Below are 14,666 nucleotides of genomic sequence, written 5' to 3'. Positions count from 1 at the left end.
CACTCCATAATTTCTTAATAACCATCGGGTTCTTGAGGGTTGCATGTGTGCCGCAAAGAATGTGCATTTGGTACGTTTGTCTAGGCTCACGCTCTGTGAGTAGCATGACAGTGTGCCTTCCTTGGCTGTGCTCCTTTTATTTTGTTTAACATGTACATTTGTAATTTGCAATTTTTATTTTCAGTTTTTGACAATATATCCCCAGTTCACAGACAAAAGGATCAGTGATTTGAAAGTGGTTCATTAAAACATAAAAGAAGAGATGAAAATAGTAACCACTCTAATTCAGAATAATTTCATAATTATAGATAGTGAACAAGATTCTAGGGCAGATACAGAATATGAGCTTCCTTGGGTTAGGAGAGGGTGATTCTGTGAATCGATTTTTTTTTTTGAATAAACAATTGAAACAGAAAAAGGCAGTTCGTACACCTAATGAATATAAAAAACTTGAATTAGATTTGATTATTGAGCCATTCTCCCTGAGTCTGCCATGTATTATCCTTCTTGAAATCTTTCAAATAACGGCATGGAGGTGTTAAGGTAACTATATCATTTTCAGACAAAGCAGCATGACTTCCTGGGTAAAACCAACAAATACTTCCAGACAAAGTGTAAAATGAGGTCCAGTTCATCACTGATGGTTTTGGTCCCTGAGGACAGAGAAAAGACCAAACCCACAGAAGTGCCACTCAAAGCGGCACCGTTTGTACAAGTCGCATGATTGTCCAGAAGATTTGAAAGCCAGCTGCAAAATCAATGACTTTGTTATGCTTGGAGCAAACGTTTCTCTATTACTCCCACCTAGTGGGTGTCGCATGATATCCCAGCCGTACAGTGTGGAAATGCAATCTGCGTGCTAGCACATGGTTGCCTTGTTGTGGGAACAGAAAACAAAACCAGTGTGCTTTTCTGGCTTTGGCATGTGTGTAAGGCACATAACCAACAAGAGAAGGAAAGGATTTTATGCGGAATGAACAAGCAATTTGAAATCTGGAAAAGCTTCGCATGTCCCAAGAGGCAAATACTTCGAAGGAAATAATTTCTGAATAAGATCCTCTATAGGATGATATGGAATACTTTAATTAAGAGAATTTCCAGCATTTCGCCCTTGCATAGGTTTTCATTTAACCTTTCTCATTAGAATTGAGTGCCCAAATAAGATGCCCTTCCCTGTAGATACCTCCAGAAAAGATTGTCACCAGTTCGTCCCTCTCAGTCCCTCTCATTGATATGGTATAATGTTGTTGATTTGCAAACAAACCCTTTTTGTTATTAGATAATGGTGATTCACTCATCTTTCTTTTACATTTCCTCCCAAACTGATAGTTCACACCGCATTATAGATTTTGAAAGTTTGAGAAACATTGCCAGATAGTTCTTAGGTCTTTAAATCCTGGAGTAGTGCTGACATCGGAGACCTGTATCTGGAGTCCCTCAAATCAAATGTTGAAGAACCCTTTTCTTTCCCCCCCATTTCTAACCTAATGATCTTAATGGTTCTTTTCAACAATAAATGTCTCTCTCTCTCTCTCTCTCTCTCTCTCTCTCTCTTTATACCATGGATGAGTTTTGAATACTTTTCTCTAGAGTTGCATGTATCGTAACAGATAGAAATTCATGTGCGTCTAATGGTTACATAGTCTTTCTTTTTTAAGTGCTGATTTTTTAAATCTAGACTTTTAACACTTGGTGGATGAAACGTAACTCACACTGACCAGCCTGTCACCTTTCGCAGAGCCCCCCCCAGTTGACCGTCTTATTTGTTGCTTACAGCCACTGTTCTAGACTGGCTGGACAGGAGTTGTTGTTTACCTTTTGAGAGTGAGGAGACAGGTTCAACCGGTGGGGTGACTTCCCCAAGTTCACTTATGTAATGGAGATAGAATTAAAATTTAGATCTTTGAATTCTGGAAATTGTTTGTTTCGTTTTCTTCCCATGACATCATCCTGATTCTGTGTCTTAAAATAAGTCAAATTAAGAAAAAATATTTGACTCCCTCACAGGGATTGGCTGGCAAAAACCATACCATGTGGAATGATAGTACAGACTATGGGGGGTCTATAGGACCAGGGATGAGGTTTCTTCAATAAGTAAATTATAGGGGCACCTGGGTGGCTCAGTCATTTAAGTGTCTGACTTCGGCTCAGGCCATGATCTCAAGGTTCGTGGGTTCAAGACCCGCGTCGGGCTGTGTGCTGACAGCTCAGAGCCTAGAGCCTGCTTTGGATTCTGTGTTTCCCTCTCTGTCTCTGCCCCTCCCCTGCTCATGCTCTGTCTCAAAAACAAACATTAAAAAGAATTTTAAAAAAATAAGTAAATTATAAGGGGAAGAAAAACAGGGGTGATGGGGAGCTTAGAGATTAACGACATTTAAAAAGCCTATAATTAATTACAATATATGCACCTTGTTTGATTCTGATTCAAACAGAAGAAAGTGAAAAAAAATGGGAGATTTAAGTGGTGACTGCATATTTGATTATATTAAGTGCTTAATTATTTTTTTAGGTACAATAAAGACATGGTTATGTTTTACAAATAATCCGTATCTTTTGGAAATATATACTAAAATGTTTATGACTTAAAAATTGTGCTCTCTGGAGTCAAACAGGGTCTCTACCTGCGTCGCAGTGAGTGGGAAGGGAGAAGGATAGAGCCCAGTCCTTCCCTTTATTTATTTTTAAAAATACTTATTTGTTTTTGGGAGAGCACACGTGGGGGAGGGGTAGAGAGAGGGGGACAGAGGATCCGAAGTGGGCTCTGTGCTGACAAGCTGACAGCAGCGAGCCCAATGCAGGGCTTGAACTCAAGAACCTCGAGATCATGACCTGAGCCAAAGTCAGGCGCTCAGCCAACTGAGCCACCCACACGCCCCTCCGTCCTTCCTTCTAAAGACCCACCCAGTGTGGCATGCATCACTTCCAGTGCCACCCGCTTGGCCAGACAGAGTTCACGGCCACAGCTGCTGGGGGAGGCTAGGAAAGGTCCTCCTTAGCTGGTGGCCATGTACCCATTTAAAACACAAGGGCTCTATTACCAAAAGAAAATGGGGAGATTGGGTGTTGGGAACCGATCGATGCTTCTACCACAATGGCTATAACCTATATCATTTTGAAACAGAGACAAAATCAGAAAAATGTAAAGACTGCTATAAGTAGTAAATATAAGTAGATGTTTTTGCTTTTTTGCACCTCACTGGGCATCTCATGTCCTCCTTGGGGAATATGCAGCTAATTTAGAAATTCTGGGCCTCAGCCAGAGGACACGGTGTCTCAGAAGACCGTGATAGTGGCAGACATTGGGAGAAGTGGTTCAGGGTAGGGTACATTTTGAAAATATAGCCACAAGGAATTCCTAATGGTTTGAGTGGGGGAGAAGGTTCTCTAATAAGAAATGTGCAGATGACTCCTAGCTTTCTAGCTCAAGCCCCTGGAGGAGCAGTGGTGCCATTTACTGAGACTGGAGAGTGGAACAGCAGGTGTAGGGAGGAAATAAGTTTGGTTTGGGACATGTTTCAGGTGCCTGTTAGATTTCAAATGGAGGCGTCAGATAAGGCGCTTCAACTTGTGAGTCTAGGTTTCTGGTGAATAGTTGGCATTGGAGAAATAAGTTTGGGCATAATCAGTGCATAGTTGGCATTTAAAGCCATGGGACCAGATGAGATCACCTACTGAGCAGGTATGACAGAGCACTGGACTAGGACCGAGTCTCGGGGACTCTGGCATTTAGAGGCTGTTGAGAGGAAGAGGGTCCAGCAAAGGAGACTAAAAAGGACCACCAGGGAGCCAGGAATTGTGGCATTCCAGGAGCCAGGTGAAGAGGGCTTTAGCACCTGTCCGTGCAGCGGACAGGTCACGAAGGATGAGCAGAATTAAGAACTTGTATTACTGTCATTGTCGTCTGCCCTGAGTATCTGCTGTCCTGGAGTGGTGGCAGGATCTGGCATCATCCATGGGAGAAAGGTTTTTGGAAGGGACTGGGTCAAGTAGCCTTATATTCAGCTGTTCAAAAAAAATTTTTTTTAAGTATCAAGTGGCTTAAAAATATAGATGACTTCTTTTACATTAAAAAACAAAAATCCAAGATAGGCAGCCCTGGGCATATTGCTGCTTGATGAAGTTGTCAGAGACCCAGGAACAGCCCAGTTCCTTCCGCCTTCCCCACTATTTCAGGCAGGAAGATCCAGAAAGGAGTCGAGGCTTGGGAAAAATACCACACAGCCCTTCCTATATCTCATTGGCCAACACTTAGTCACGGGGTCAAACCTGGCTGCTTTCTTGCAGCTAGAAATTAATCTTTTAGTTGAGTGATAGTATGGCCAGCTGAAAATCTGAATTCTGTTACCAAAGAGGGGAGAATGAATATGTGGGGTAACTGGGGGGTAACAGCAGTTTCTGGCTGGGGGGCCTCTCAAGTCAAACCAATAAGTGACTTCCTGTTTGTGGTAACCCATCTGTGTTCCTACTACGAGGAAAGGGTGTGGGCTCGCGTTCTACGTCTCTTTATTCACTCGCTTTCTCCCTCCACTCCCTGCTCCCTTACCATTTGTGGGTGCTGTCAGCGACCCCAACCTTCCCTTCGCAGTGCTTTGTCATCATTTTGTCATATCCTTAAATACTCTGCCTTTTGATTTTTAGTAGCTGGATAGGGTCCGCCTTGTAAACACCATACTTTTCAGTTGAGGACACTTGGGTTGTTTTTGCTTTTTGATACTATAAGGAAATCTGCGGTAAATATCTTTGTGCCTTTTTTGGAGGGAGAGGAGGGGCACATCACTGATGGTTTCTGTAGGTTAGCATCTTAGAAATGGAATGGCGGGGTCAAAGGATGTTAGTAGAGATACCGGTAACATCTACTCAATAGGTTGACGATAATAGCTAATAGCTAATAGTGCTCACAACTGCCCTATGAGATAGGCATACTCCTCAATCCCTTTACCGTCACCCCTCGAGGAAACTGAGGCACCAAAAGGTTAATATTGAGTACTCTCTCAATATTGTAATGGTTCAGGGAGACCGTGGGCGTGTCACTGAGTAAAGTGTCTGGCTGCTTTATGATGAACATTTTTACTTAAGGCCCGTTAGGCACTACAGCCAAATTGCCTTGCCAAACGTATAATGCTGAGTTCAGCTTCCATAGGCAATGTGGGGTGGCCGAAAACACAACTTCTGGTGCATCGTTTGCATCTTTTAATAAATAACACTGGGCCTGCAGTGTGTCAGCTTTGTGCGTATAAGTTTATTTAGAAACGCAGTCGAGTCTCTTTATTTCCGGTAGTTCTGTTTTATAAAGTCACTGTGAATATGGAATTAGTGAATGCTGAATGTTGCTTCTGGGAAATGCAGGGGTAGGTTTCCTGCAAGCTTCTGGTGACACATTTTTGCAAGAAATCAACAAATAGTCTTGTTTTGTGTGTGTTTCTATTTAAAGACCCCTGGTTTAATATATATTGTTGACTCATTAACTTTGGACTCATGGCCAGCAGCACTATGACTTAGGCCTAAATGAAGCTTATCTAACACACACATTTTCTCTGGAAGGCACATCCCAGCCTTCTGATAGCACTTCAGCATTATGTTCAGGGCCATTTTAGACAGTGAGATAGCCCAAAAAAAAAAAAAAAAAAAAAAAAAAACCCCACAAAAATGTGAAAAGAATGGCACTGAACAGACCAGGAGTAGGACACTTGTTTACAGTAGGATAGAGGAAACAAGAAGGCAGAGCGCAGCCTTGTTCGGCCTCAGCCAGGGAGGTGTGCTCCTGGAAACCCGATTTTTCACCATTCTGCTGCGCGTGTCCTCCAGGGACCGTGAATGTGCCGTGAGTATTGATTTGGGGACTGCAGATACATTTTAGCAAGTAGGTAGGTTGCTGCTATGGAATCTGCAAATAAGGAGAATCAACTGTATCTCTGTTTTCATCAGTCCAACTAATTATAAGGAGAATCAACTGTATCTCTGTTTTCATCAGTCCAACTAATTATATTTCTTTTTTTACAGATAATTCAAGGCACAGTTTTGTGATTATAGCAGCAGTGTTATTTGTGGTGATACTGGCAATGTTTGTATTGCTGTATAGAAGAGGTATGTATACCTTCTCTTAAAAAAAAAAAAAAAGTTTTAGGCACCTGGGTGTCTCAGTCGGTTAAACATCTTGATTTTGGCTCAGGTCGTGATCTCCCTGTTTGTGAAATCGAGCCCGAGTCAGGCTTCCTGAGCCTTCCTTAGTCTCCCTAGAGATTGTGGGCCAACCTAGAAGGCAGACTATATGCTCTGGAGAACTGGTGACCTGTTCACATCCTGTTCTTTCCCGGTGACCAGAAACCCTTCCTTCCTCAAGTCCCAGAGGGCACGGACCAGGTTGTAAATGTGAAGAGTAGGTGTTCTTGAAGCCCCGACACCTGCCATATCAGCCTTTGCCAGAAAGGCTATTTGCAAGACTGATTTGCGACTCCCTCGGGGAGTGCTGAGGAGGAAGCTTTCAGCCAGGGGATGGCATGTGGGATCCATGCCATTTCACATTCATGTCACGGACCAGGTTTGTCAGCTTAGGTGTCGGGTTCCCTAGACTTGCACTGTTCAGTGCAGCAGGCGTTAGCCACACGTAGTGGTTTAAATATCGAATTTCATTAATTACATTTAATTTAAATGCCTTTCTTCATTTGCACTATCCACACGTTAAGGGCTCGGTATCTACACAGAGCTAGTGGCTACCGTAATCAGGCCAGGTAGAGAATTCCATCATTACAGTAAGTTCCATCAGTCAGTGCTGACCTATACTATTATTGTGTATTGCCATTAGAGTATGATTTCCCAGGGATACTGTTTCCATGTTACAGGCCGCAAATACCACGAAGATCCCTAGGTAACAGATTACTAGTCAGTAGATTCTCCTCTAAATAAGAGATAAAAATCAGCTCAAGAAAGTTTTGAGGCTTTGTCACCAATGAGTAAAATACCTGGGGAGCTCCACTGTGCTCTTAAGAAGGTTATTTTTAATCCCCAATAGCAGCACTGTTGCTAACGTCCCTTTAACAGATTGGTCCCCCAGAAACTACAATCAGTTTCCACTGAGAGTTGTGGTGGGTCTGTCACCAGAATTCCTGAACCAGCGAAAGATGGTACTAAGTGCCCATATAATCCCAAAGCAGTTGGTTGATTTAACTTAAAAAAAAAAAAAAAAAAAAAAAAAAATTCATTCAGTGGAGAGAGAATGACTCCCACGGTCAGTGCCAATAGCACTGAATAACCTGAAAAAAAAAACTGTCTTGAAAAAATACTTCAGCTGGCTTCACCACCCTGAAGCCATGCATTGGAAAGGGTGGGGCATTTGGCGTGGAGCCTTCTCAGGGGCCCTGTGAACGTAAGCAGCTCCGGGGGTGGGTTGTAGGTGACAAACCCCATGACAAGTTCAGTCAAGCCTGTGAACTCTGCTGCTAGGCCACTGGCATGGCTCCAGATGAGGGCTCATTCCTTTTATGGAAGGAGGATGCCTTTTATGGATATGCACGTGTGTGGAAGCCGTATCTTAATGTCCGAAGCTGTGCTGTCCAAAATGGTAGCCATGAGCCACATGTAGCTGTTGAACCCTTAAAACGTGGCAGTCCAAAGCGAGATGTGCTGTAAATATAAAATACACACTGGATTTACAAGACTTCGTATTGAAAAAGGAATGTAAAACAACTCATTAGTAATGTTTGTGTTGGTTACACGCGAAAACGATAATATTTTTCATGTGTTGGGCTACTCAGTAAGATACACTTTGAAAACTAATTTTACCCAGTTCTTTTTACTTTGTAATGCGGCTACTGAAGTGTTTAGATGACTTGTGTGGCTCACATATCCCTGGGCGGTGCTGGCCCACACCATTCTGGTCTCCCTTTCCTCTGTAGCCTTGTGCATGAGCCGCTGTAGAGATACTCATTTTGTTGACAGTTTGGGGGTTTGTTTTTCTATCGTCTGATGACCAATTTCAGAACAACTCTCTGGATGACCTCTGTAGTTAGTTCGAGGTAAGCATTTAGGAGAGCAGCTCGACAGGGCTATGGTTTAGTTTTCCAGATTCCGGTCGTAACTGCAGATTTCAGCTTGTCTTTTCAGTTCTGTAACTGAGATGGAAATTTCTTCATTTGTAGATTTTCTGAAACGTGGTGGAGAAAGAGACAGAACCGAGTAAGTACCCTGTAGACTGTGCGGGGGCGGGAATTGTGTATTGTGTGCCTGAACTGGAACAGCCCTGATATAGAGTGCCTTTTGCTTGGGAACCACGTGCTGTGTGCTGTCACTCGTCTTGAACGCTAGCATCAGCAGGGACATTAACCACAGTTCCTTAAGCACCACCGGACTAGGCGCTTTCCACCTGCCTCCCCCTCACGCCCTCTCAGTGGGCCTCGCACGGGGCTATCGTTACCACCTGCTTAGAGGCAGTGACGGTGGGAAGGCAGGTCCTATCACCAAGCGGTCGAGCTGGGATCCAAATCTGGGTCTTCAGACTCCAAGGGGTATACTGTTAGCCTCCTCCTCCCATCCCAGGAGACTTAGACTGAGGATGGGGTTCACTTTGGGAGCCAGGGTCAGGGCCGGGCCTGCATCATGAACAAAGGATGGGACCCAGACATAGGTAACGGCAGCAATGTTGCCTGAATCGCCACCAGGAGGCTCCAGAAGGGCCTCTGTCCCCTGCCAGGCCCCTGGCGCTCAGGGAGAGGGGCCCAGGAGCTGGGCTTTAGGGGGCAATGGAAGAGTCAACGCTCAGGGCCATAAAGGGTGGGATAGGGGCAGCACATGTCCATGGATAGAGGAAGATGGGGCTAGACCGGCAGGTGGGGCCAAGCCAAGATACTGAGAGAGAGTGGCCGAGAGTTTGTCACATTTGTTTCCGGGAAACCACTGAGGATTTCTGAGCAGAGCTACGCTTTGGGCACAGCCCTCTGCTGGCACGGCCGAGGGTGCGTTAACAGACACGAGGCTGGAGATGGGGACACTGGTCAGTGGGTAACGAAACAGTCCAGCTGAGCGGAGAGGGCCTGAACCAAGGTGGTCGTGGTGGAGATACGTGTGGAGGGCTGGGTGTGGGAGGAAGTGCGGAGGTCGTATCCATGGACGTTTCCACGGGGAGTGTAGGCCCCCCCGGGGGTTCCCTTCCCTTCCAGCTCACCTGTCATGGGCCTCAGACAGGTCACTTAAACTCTCTGTGCCTCAGTTGTCTCGTGTGGAAATGGGCATAACAAAGATAGAGAAGTCAGAGTAAGAGTGTAGGTGATAATAGCATAGAAATAACAACATATACACACAAGTCAATACAAATAAAATTCTTAGAACAAGTGACTGGCTCCAAATGGTAGTTAGTAAATGTCACCATGCCATCATGGTTATGAATTTTATTGTCGTTCAGGAAAGAAGCCATAAATGACAGGAATTCTGACCCCAGCAGCCGGTTGCACACCACCCCGTAGCAGAGGAACAAAACAGGGCTCTTGTTTGGGTGAGTCTGCGCTGTGGCTGGCTGAATTTGGGGTGTGGGCACCTTGGGTAGCAAGGCCTGGCACGTAACTGCGGAAGTAGCTGCAGGGGCCGGGGCTGGAGGCACAGATTGGGGCGCGTCTTCATCAGGACGGTGACTGATGCCCTGATGTCTGAGGTCAGCAAGAAAGACAAACTCAAGGCCCATTTGTGGCGGGTAGAGGCAGAGGAGCAGAGGTGGGGGAAACAAGTCGGGGGGGTGGGGAGGGAGAGCCAGGGTGGGCCCTGCCAGAGATCCTCGGGGAGCAGGCTGCATATGAAAGGTGAGGAGAGGCCAAGTGGGAGGACAGGTGGCCGAGACCTTGGGCTTTGTTAAGTGAGTTGATGACTTTGAAGAAAGCCACTGGGTCAGCGGTTGGGGTGGGATTTGGGGGAGGACCACTGTGTGGCTGTGGGCACCTGCGTGCATTAGGGCCCTCGGGCTCTGGAGTTTCCTTCCCTCCCAGCTGTTGGGCGGGGCATGCCCAGCTTACCAGGGAAGCCAGCTGTGGCAGGAGGCCTGGGGCAGCTCTGTAAGCTGTGGGCTCAGGCTGGGCAGGGGCAGTGAGGCTGTGAGGGGTTGATGGGCCAGGAGGCCATGCGGAGAGGCCTGGAGAGGGGTTGAGCAACAATAGATGAGGCGAGGAGCAGGCGTGCCAGCAGGGACACGGGGGTGGGGGAGGAGGGCAAGGGGTTATGGTGCAAGATGGGTATCTCAGATTGGCAACAGTAAGCAGAAGTGCCAGGGGAGGGCGAGAGTCTGGGTGGGCCTCTGCTGAGACCCAGCTAGTTATGGCGGAGGTGTGGCCACGAGAACAGTGACTGGGAATGTGGTTCAGGGAGGGCTTTTGGCCAGGGCCCCTGGAAGAGGTGATGGAGTGACCCAGAGCTCATGCCTTTACCTGCTCCTTTATTCATTCAGCAAACTTGCACGGAGATCACTCGAGCAAGGTCAGGCTCTGTGTTAGCTGATGGCTGGAGATCATGTATCCAGTGAGGCTAGACCTTGCGTGGGATTCAGAGAAGGTGTATGTTAGGGCTCCCACCTCCGAGAAGCTTGCGGCCACATGGGAGAGCATGAACGAGCATATACGCAGAAGGGCTTGGGCACGGGGTACTGGGCCAGAATGTGTGATGTGGATGGTCAGGGCTGGGCAATCAGCCAAGGGGAGGTGAAGAAGCCAGAATAATCATGAAGACTGAGGGGAGCAGGACGCGAGTTAGATCTTCAAGCCAGAGTGTGGTGGAAAAGGCATTCCAGCCCGGAGAAGCAGCAGAGGCAAAGACATGGAGGGGAGCTCGACCCTCGTGGTTTATTTGATGGAGAGATTGCCCTGCTTAGCATCAAGCTGAAGAAATGCAAAACAGGGAAGTCTGGGGCATTATGATAGAGTGGTATGGGAAGTGGGAGCCATTGTAGGTTCTTGAGCAGGAGAGTTTTGAAAAGCACGAAGAGCCGTGCTTTGGAATAATAAGCCTAGGATGATAAAACTGGCATCTGCAGAGAAACCCGCGGGTCGCGTAGGGGCTCGGAGTGGGAGCTCAGACTCGTCAGTGTACTTCTGCTTACTATCCAAACTTTGTACTTTGTGTGTTTCCTACCTACTTAATAATAATTTTTAAGTTTAAAGAGCCCACTGTGGCTGCAAGGGGGGGGGGGTCCCTAAACTCACTGAAGAATTATCTATATGGTGGAGGAGCAGGGATCAGAAGAGGAGTGGGGGAGGGGACAAGCATAACCAGGCACAAATGCCAAATTCTCACATGTCCATGAGGACAGCATCGGAAAGAGCTAGACCCAATCAGAAAACATCAGCCAGGTAGGTTTCAGATATCTGAGGGGCATAATATGACACTTCTCCCCCAGGCAGTTCGATTTAACAATTTCTGGGAGTGCCGCTAGACTCCATTTTTGGGTAAATGCCTGGAAAACAGATCACAGAGTCAAGCTAGAAAGGGAACAGAGAGTCCCGTTTCTCGGGGAAGAAAGAGTTGCGGGCGATGCCTCAGCCTGAAGGTGAGCTGGAGAGGCAGGCCTGATTCTTCGGCAGTAGATACAACAGGCGTGGGCGCGGGTGAGAAGGGCCCCCGGCGGAGAGGCCAGGGAGCAGCGGGCCCCTGGCCCTGCGTGGTGCTGCCCTAAGGAGCCTGTGCCTGCTGGGACAAGCTTGAGAAGCACCTCACTCTCTGTCCCCCTCAGAAACTCACAACACCTGTATTTCATAGTCTGTTAGATTCTTAGTAAGGAAAACTCATATTTTGCTCCCCTTTCCCTACTCCCTGTGACCTGATTTTTTTTTTTTTATGATCTCTTGTTACCAGTGGAGTACAGATATTTGGGGAACTCTGGTCTGGTCTGGGCTGAGCCTGTCGGACCTGGTCTGGCCTAGTGAGGTACGGGCTGAGGCGGGCAAAAGGCAAGAACTGGAATGTCAGTGTGAAGGGGCGTGCCCAAGGGGGGGCCACAGCTCTCCGTTTGGGCTCATTTCCTCTGAGCTAACCCAAGACGGTCTGTCATCACTACGGAGATGACTAAACAGGAAGAGAAGCCGAGGAGGGAAGAAAAACCATCCCCAGCGGACTCATACAAATACCTGCTAGAGGGAGTGACAGTTTAATAAGGGTTCTTCAGTCTCTGCTTTCTTATGGGGAAATTTCAATTCCATTTCAATTCACTTTCACAGGCTGAGTTGGTTTGAGGAGAGGGAACTGGTAAGGAGTGCTTTGCACTGAAGGTAGTACCTCAGGTGGACCTCCGGCTCCCATCCCAGGAGGGTTCGAGACCAGCCTCCCTCCATCTCTGTTCCCTAGAGCCCTTGGTTTTGATGGGCTTATTATAAAAGGGCTACTCACATTAGAACAGGAGGGTAACTAAGACTCCCACTCTGCATTTTACAAGTTACAAACATGAGACCTTTTCTTTTTTTTTATAGCTCCAGCTGACTGGTGCTTCAAGATGGTTAAACCAAGTGTACAGTAACTAAGTTATTTAAGTAACGAAAAGCCATCTGGTTTACCATTGAAGTTTGACATCATTTTCAAGGAAATTGTGGAATCCTAACCTGAAGTGGTCCTTTGGCAGAGGGTTTTTTTGGGAACACTTGGTGGGGTGGGGGCGGGGGGGCTCAGTCGACTGAACTTCTGACTCTTGGTTTCGGCTCAGGCATGATGCCAGGGTCGTGGGATTGAGCCCTGTGTTGGGTCCATCCTGAGTGTGGAACCTGCTTGGGAGTCTCTCTCTCCTTCTGCCCCTTCCCCACTCACGCTCACTCTTTGCCCTCTCTCTCTCTCTCTCTGTCTCTCCAAAATAAAAAAAAGGGTTTTTTGGTTTGTTTTTTTTTTTGAAGAAACAACAACTAACAACCAGCATCCGTAGCTGTCCTGTCCTTGCTACTGTTTTTGGCTCCACTACTGTGTATGACCACGGTCTCTCAATGTTTTATAAAGTTTATGTCAGGGATGTATATATTGTAAATAAATATGTAAGCGGTCAGTGGTCTGCAGGGACACTTGTCTCCTTAAGATCTCTGACCCACTCAGTACCTGGTGTTGGCTGTCGCTTGGGCAGGGAAACGGCAGAGAACTCCTAGAAACCGCAGGGTCCTGTGCAAGTACAGGAGAGCAGCCTCTTCTGAATACGGCGGAGGACGGCCCCAGCTGGCTGTGTCACTGTCCTCAGCCCCTAGCTCCGGAGCCCGCACTGCCCCTGGAACCCCGGTCACATGAGAGTCTTCAGCCCGAAAGAGGAAATAATGCTTCTTTACCCCAAGGCAAAGTGTGTGAAAGGCACCCCATGGGACAGCTCTGTCTGGGCCCCCCCACAACTGTCAGCAAGAAGGAGGCACCTCCGAGCGGCAAAGCTTCTTCTCCAGGTGCGTGTCTGGTTAATCTTGTCAAACCCTTTATTCCGGGCCCGGCGGGGAGCCTGGGACTCCCAGAACATTCTTCACCCGGAACCTCCGTCTCTGTGTGTTCTGTTCAGCCCCTTCTGACCCCATCCCATCAGCACAATTCCTAGTGTTCCCTGCTGTGGATGTTCCCTGCACCTTTCTGTTCTCATGGAAACCTGACTCTCCTGGATGCTGCTCCTCTTGAGGCTCCTCAGGGGGCAAGAGTGAGGGGCCGAGTCCTCCTGGCTCCTGTCTGCTTCCAGCCCACGCCTCCTGCCCCAGTTCCGACACACTTTCCGGCACATCCCCACCACCAGACATCCCCTTTTCTAGTTCTCTTTGTTACCCCTCAACCTGTGAAGATTGTAGTGCTGGGTCCGGATCACTCGTTCCTAAGGCTCCTCCCTGCAGAATCTGACTGCGTTCAAAACCCCCCAGATCCGCTGCCCTGGCGTGGTCGGCCCCAAGCGCCTTGCCCTCTTCCTTTCCCAGCAGCCCCTGCCCTGGTCCTGCTCCTGACCTTCCTGCACCAACGTCCCCAGCCCCGCGCAGTCCCCGTTATAAGCGCACCTGCTCCGCTCTGTGCCTTGCACGTCTCTCCCTGAGCGCCCCACTCCACGGACCCCACAGCCCCGCAGGTGCTGCAAGCCGGTGACCCCACTGCCTGCCACCAGCACACGGCCGCTGCGGCTTCTCATTCTCCTCACTGTACTGGGTGTCCATCTCCACTGTTCGTCATGAGAGCGACTCGGCTACCGTCACACTTTTACCGCCCCCACCCCCCCAACCTGTCCTCCTCTGGCCAGATCCCCAACCGTGCGCAGTCACCTCTGCTGGCTCCCTCCCCGCCCCCACAGCTGCTGAGCGTCCCTGCAGGCAAATACGGCACTGGGCTGAGTAGTCATTGCAGGGACCGCAGACCCCCAGCAGGTCCCCAGTGTCTCTCACATGGCCTCACTGTGTGGCCCTGGTCAGCTCGCTCACAATCTCCTCATCTCTCTTCCTAGACCTGCAGCCCTGTATCCCCACGCTGAGCGGCTCGCTTTGCTTCCTCTGTCACCGAAACAAGAAGTGTCTAGAAGCAGCTCCCACCACGCGTCCACACACCCGGCCGCGCTGGCGGCCATGTGCCCTGCCTCCCCTCCTGGGACTGTGCGTGAACCCCCCTCGGCTCTCCCCCTCGTCTCAGTCTGCCGGGGCTGCCATAACAACCAAATACCCAAGACTGGGTGGCTTCAACAACAGAAATTTATTTTCTCACTGTTCCGGAGGCTG

The 14,666-nt window shown here is 48.2% G+C and overlaps 1 protein-coding gene and 1 long non-coding RNA gene across 3 annotated transcripts in view; one reads left to right on the top strand and one right to left on the bottom strand.

Moving 5' to 3' along the window:
• CD58 (CD58 molecule) overlaps positions 1–12,657 on the top strand; it is a 39,243-nt gene extending 26,586 nt beyond the window's left edge. Inside the window, exons 4-7 of the mRNA XM_042953575.1 lie at positions 6,001–6,084; positions 8,136–8,172; positions 9,395–9,484; positions 12,435–12,657. Coding sequence (XP_042809509.1) covers positions 6,001–6,084; positions 8,136–8,172; positions 9,395–9,455 — 182 coding nt within the window. The 3' untranslated portion in view covers positions 9,456–9,484; positions 12,435–12,657. The remainder of the gene's footprint in view (positions 1–6,000; positions 6,085–8,135; positions 8,173–9,394; positions 9,485–12,434) is intronic.
• Positions 7,173–13,135, bottom strand: LOC122228516. 2 transcript variants are annotated; one of them, XR_006206639.1, is made up of 5 exons: positions 13,045–13,133; positions 10,404–10,506; positions 9,996–10,111; positions 9,158–9,206; positions 7,173–8,140 (listed from the first exon to the last, which is right to left on the bottom strand). It is a non-coding gene; the product is annotated as an uncharacterized LOC122228516 (long non-coding RNA). The 2 variants fall into 2 exon arrangements; XR_006206638.1 differs by lacking the exons at positions 9,158–9,206; positions 9,996–10,111; positions 10,404–10,506 and having other exon boundaries at positions 13,045–13,135.
• Between the last annotated feature and the right edge of the window lie 1,531 nt (positions 13,136–14,666).

Source organism: Panthera leo, chromosome C1, assembly GCF_018350215.1.
Source record: "Panthera leo isolate Ple1 chromosome C1, P.leo_Ple1_pat1.1, whole genome shotgun sequence".
NCBI classification, from domain to species: Eukaryota; Metazoa; Chordata; class Mammalia; order Carnivora; family Felidae; genus Panthera; species Panthera leo.
Note: the sequence above shows the minus strand (reverse complement) of the source record. Positions and strands in the feature narration are given on the sequence as shown.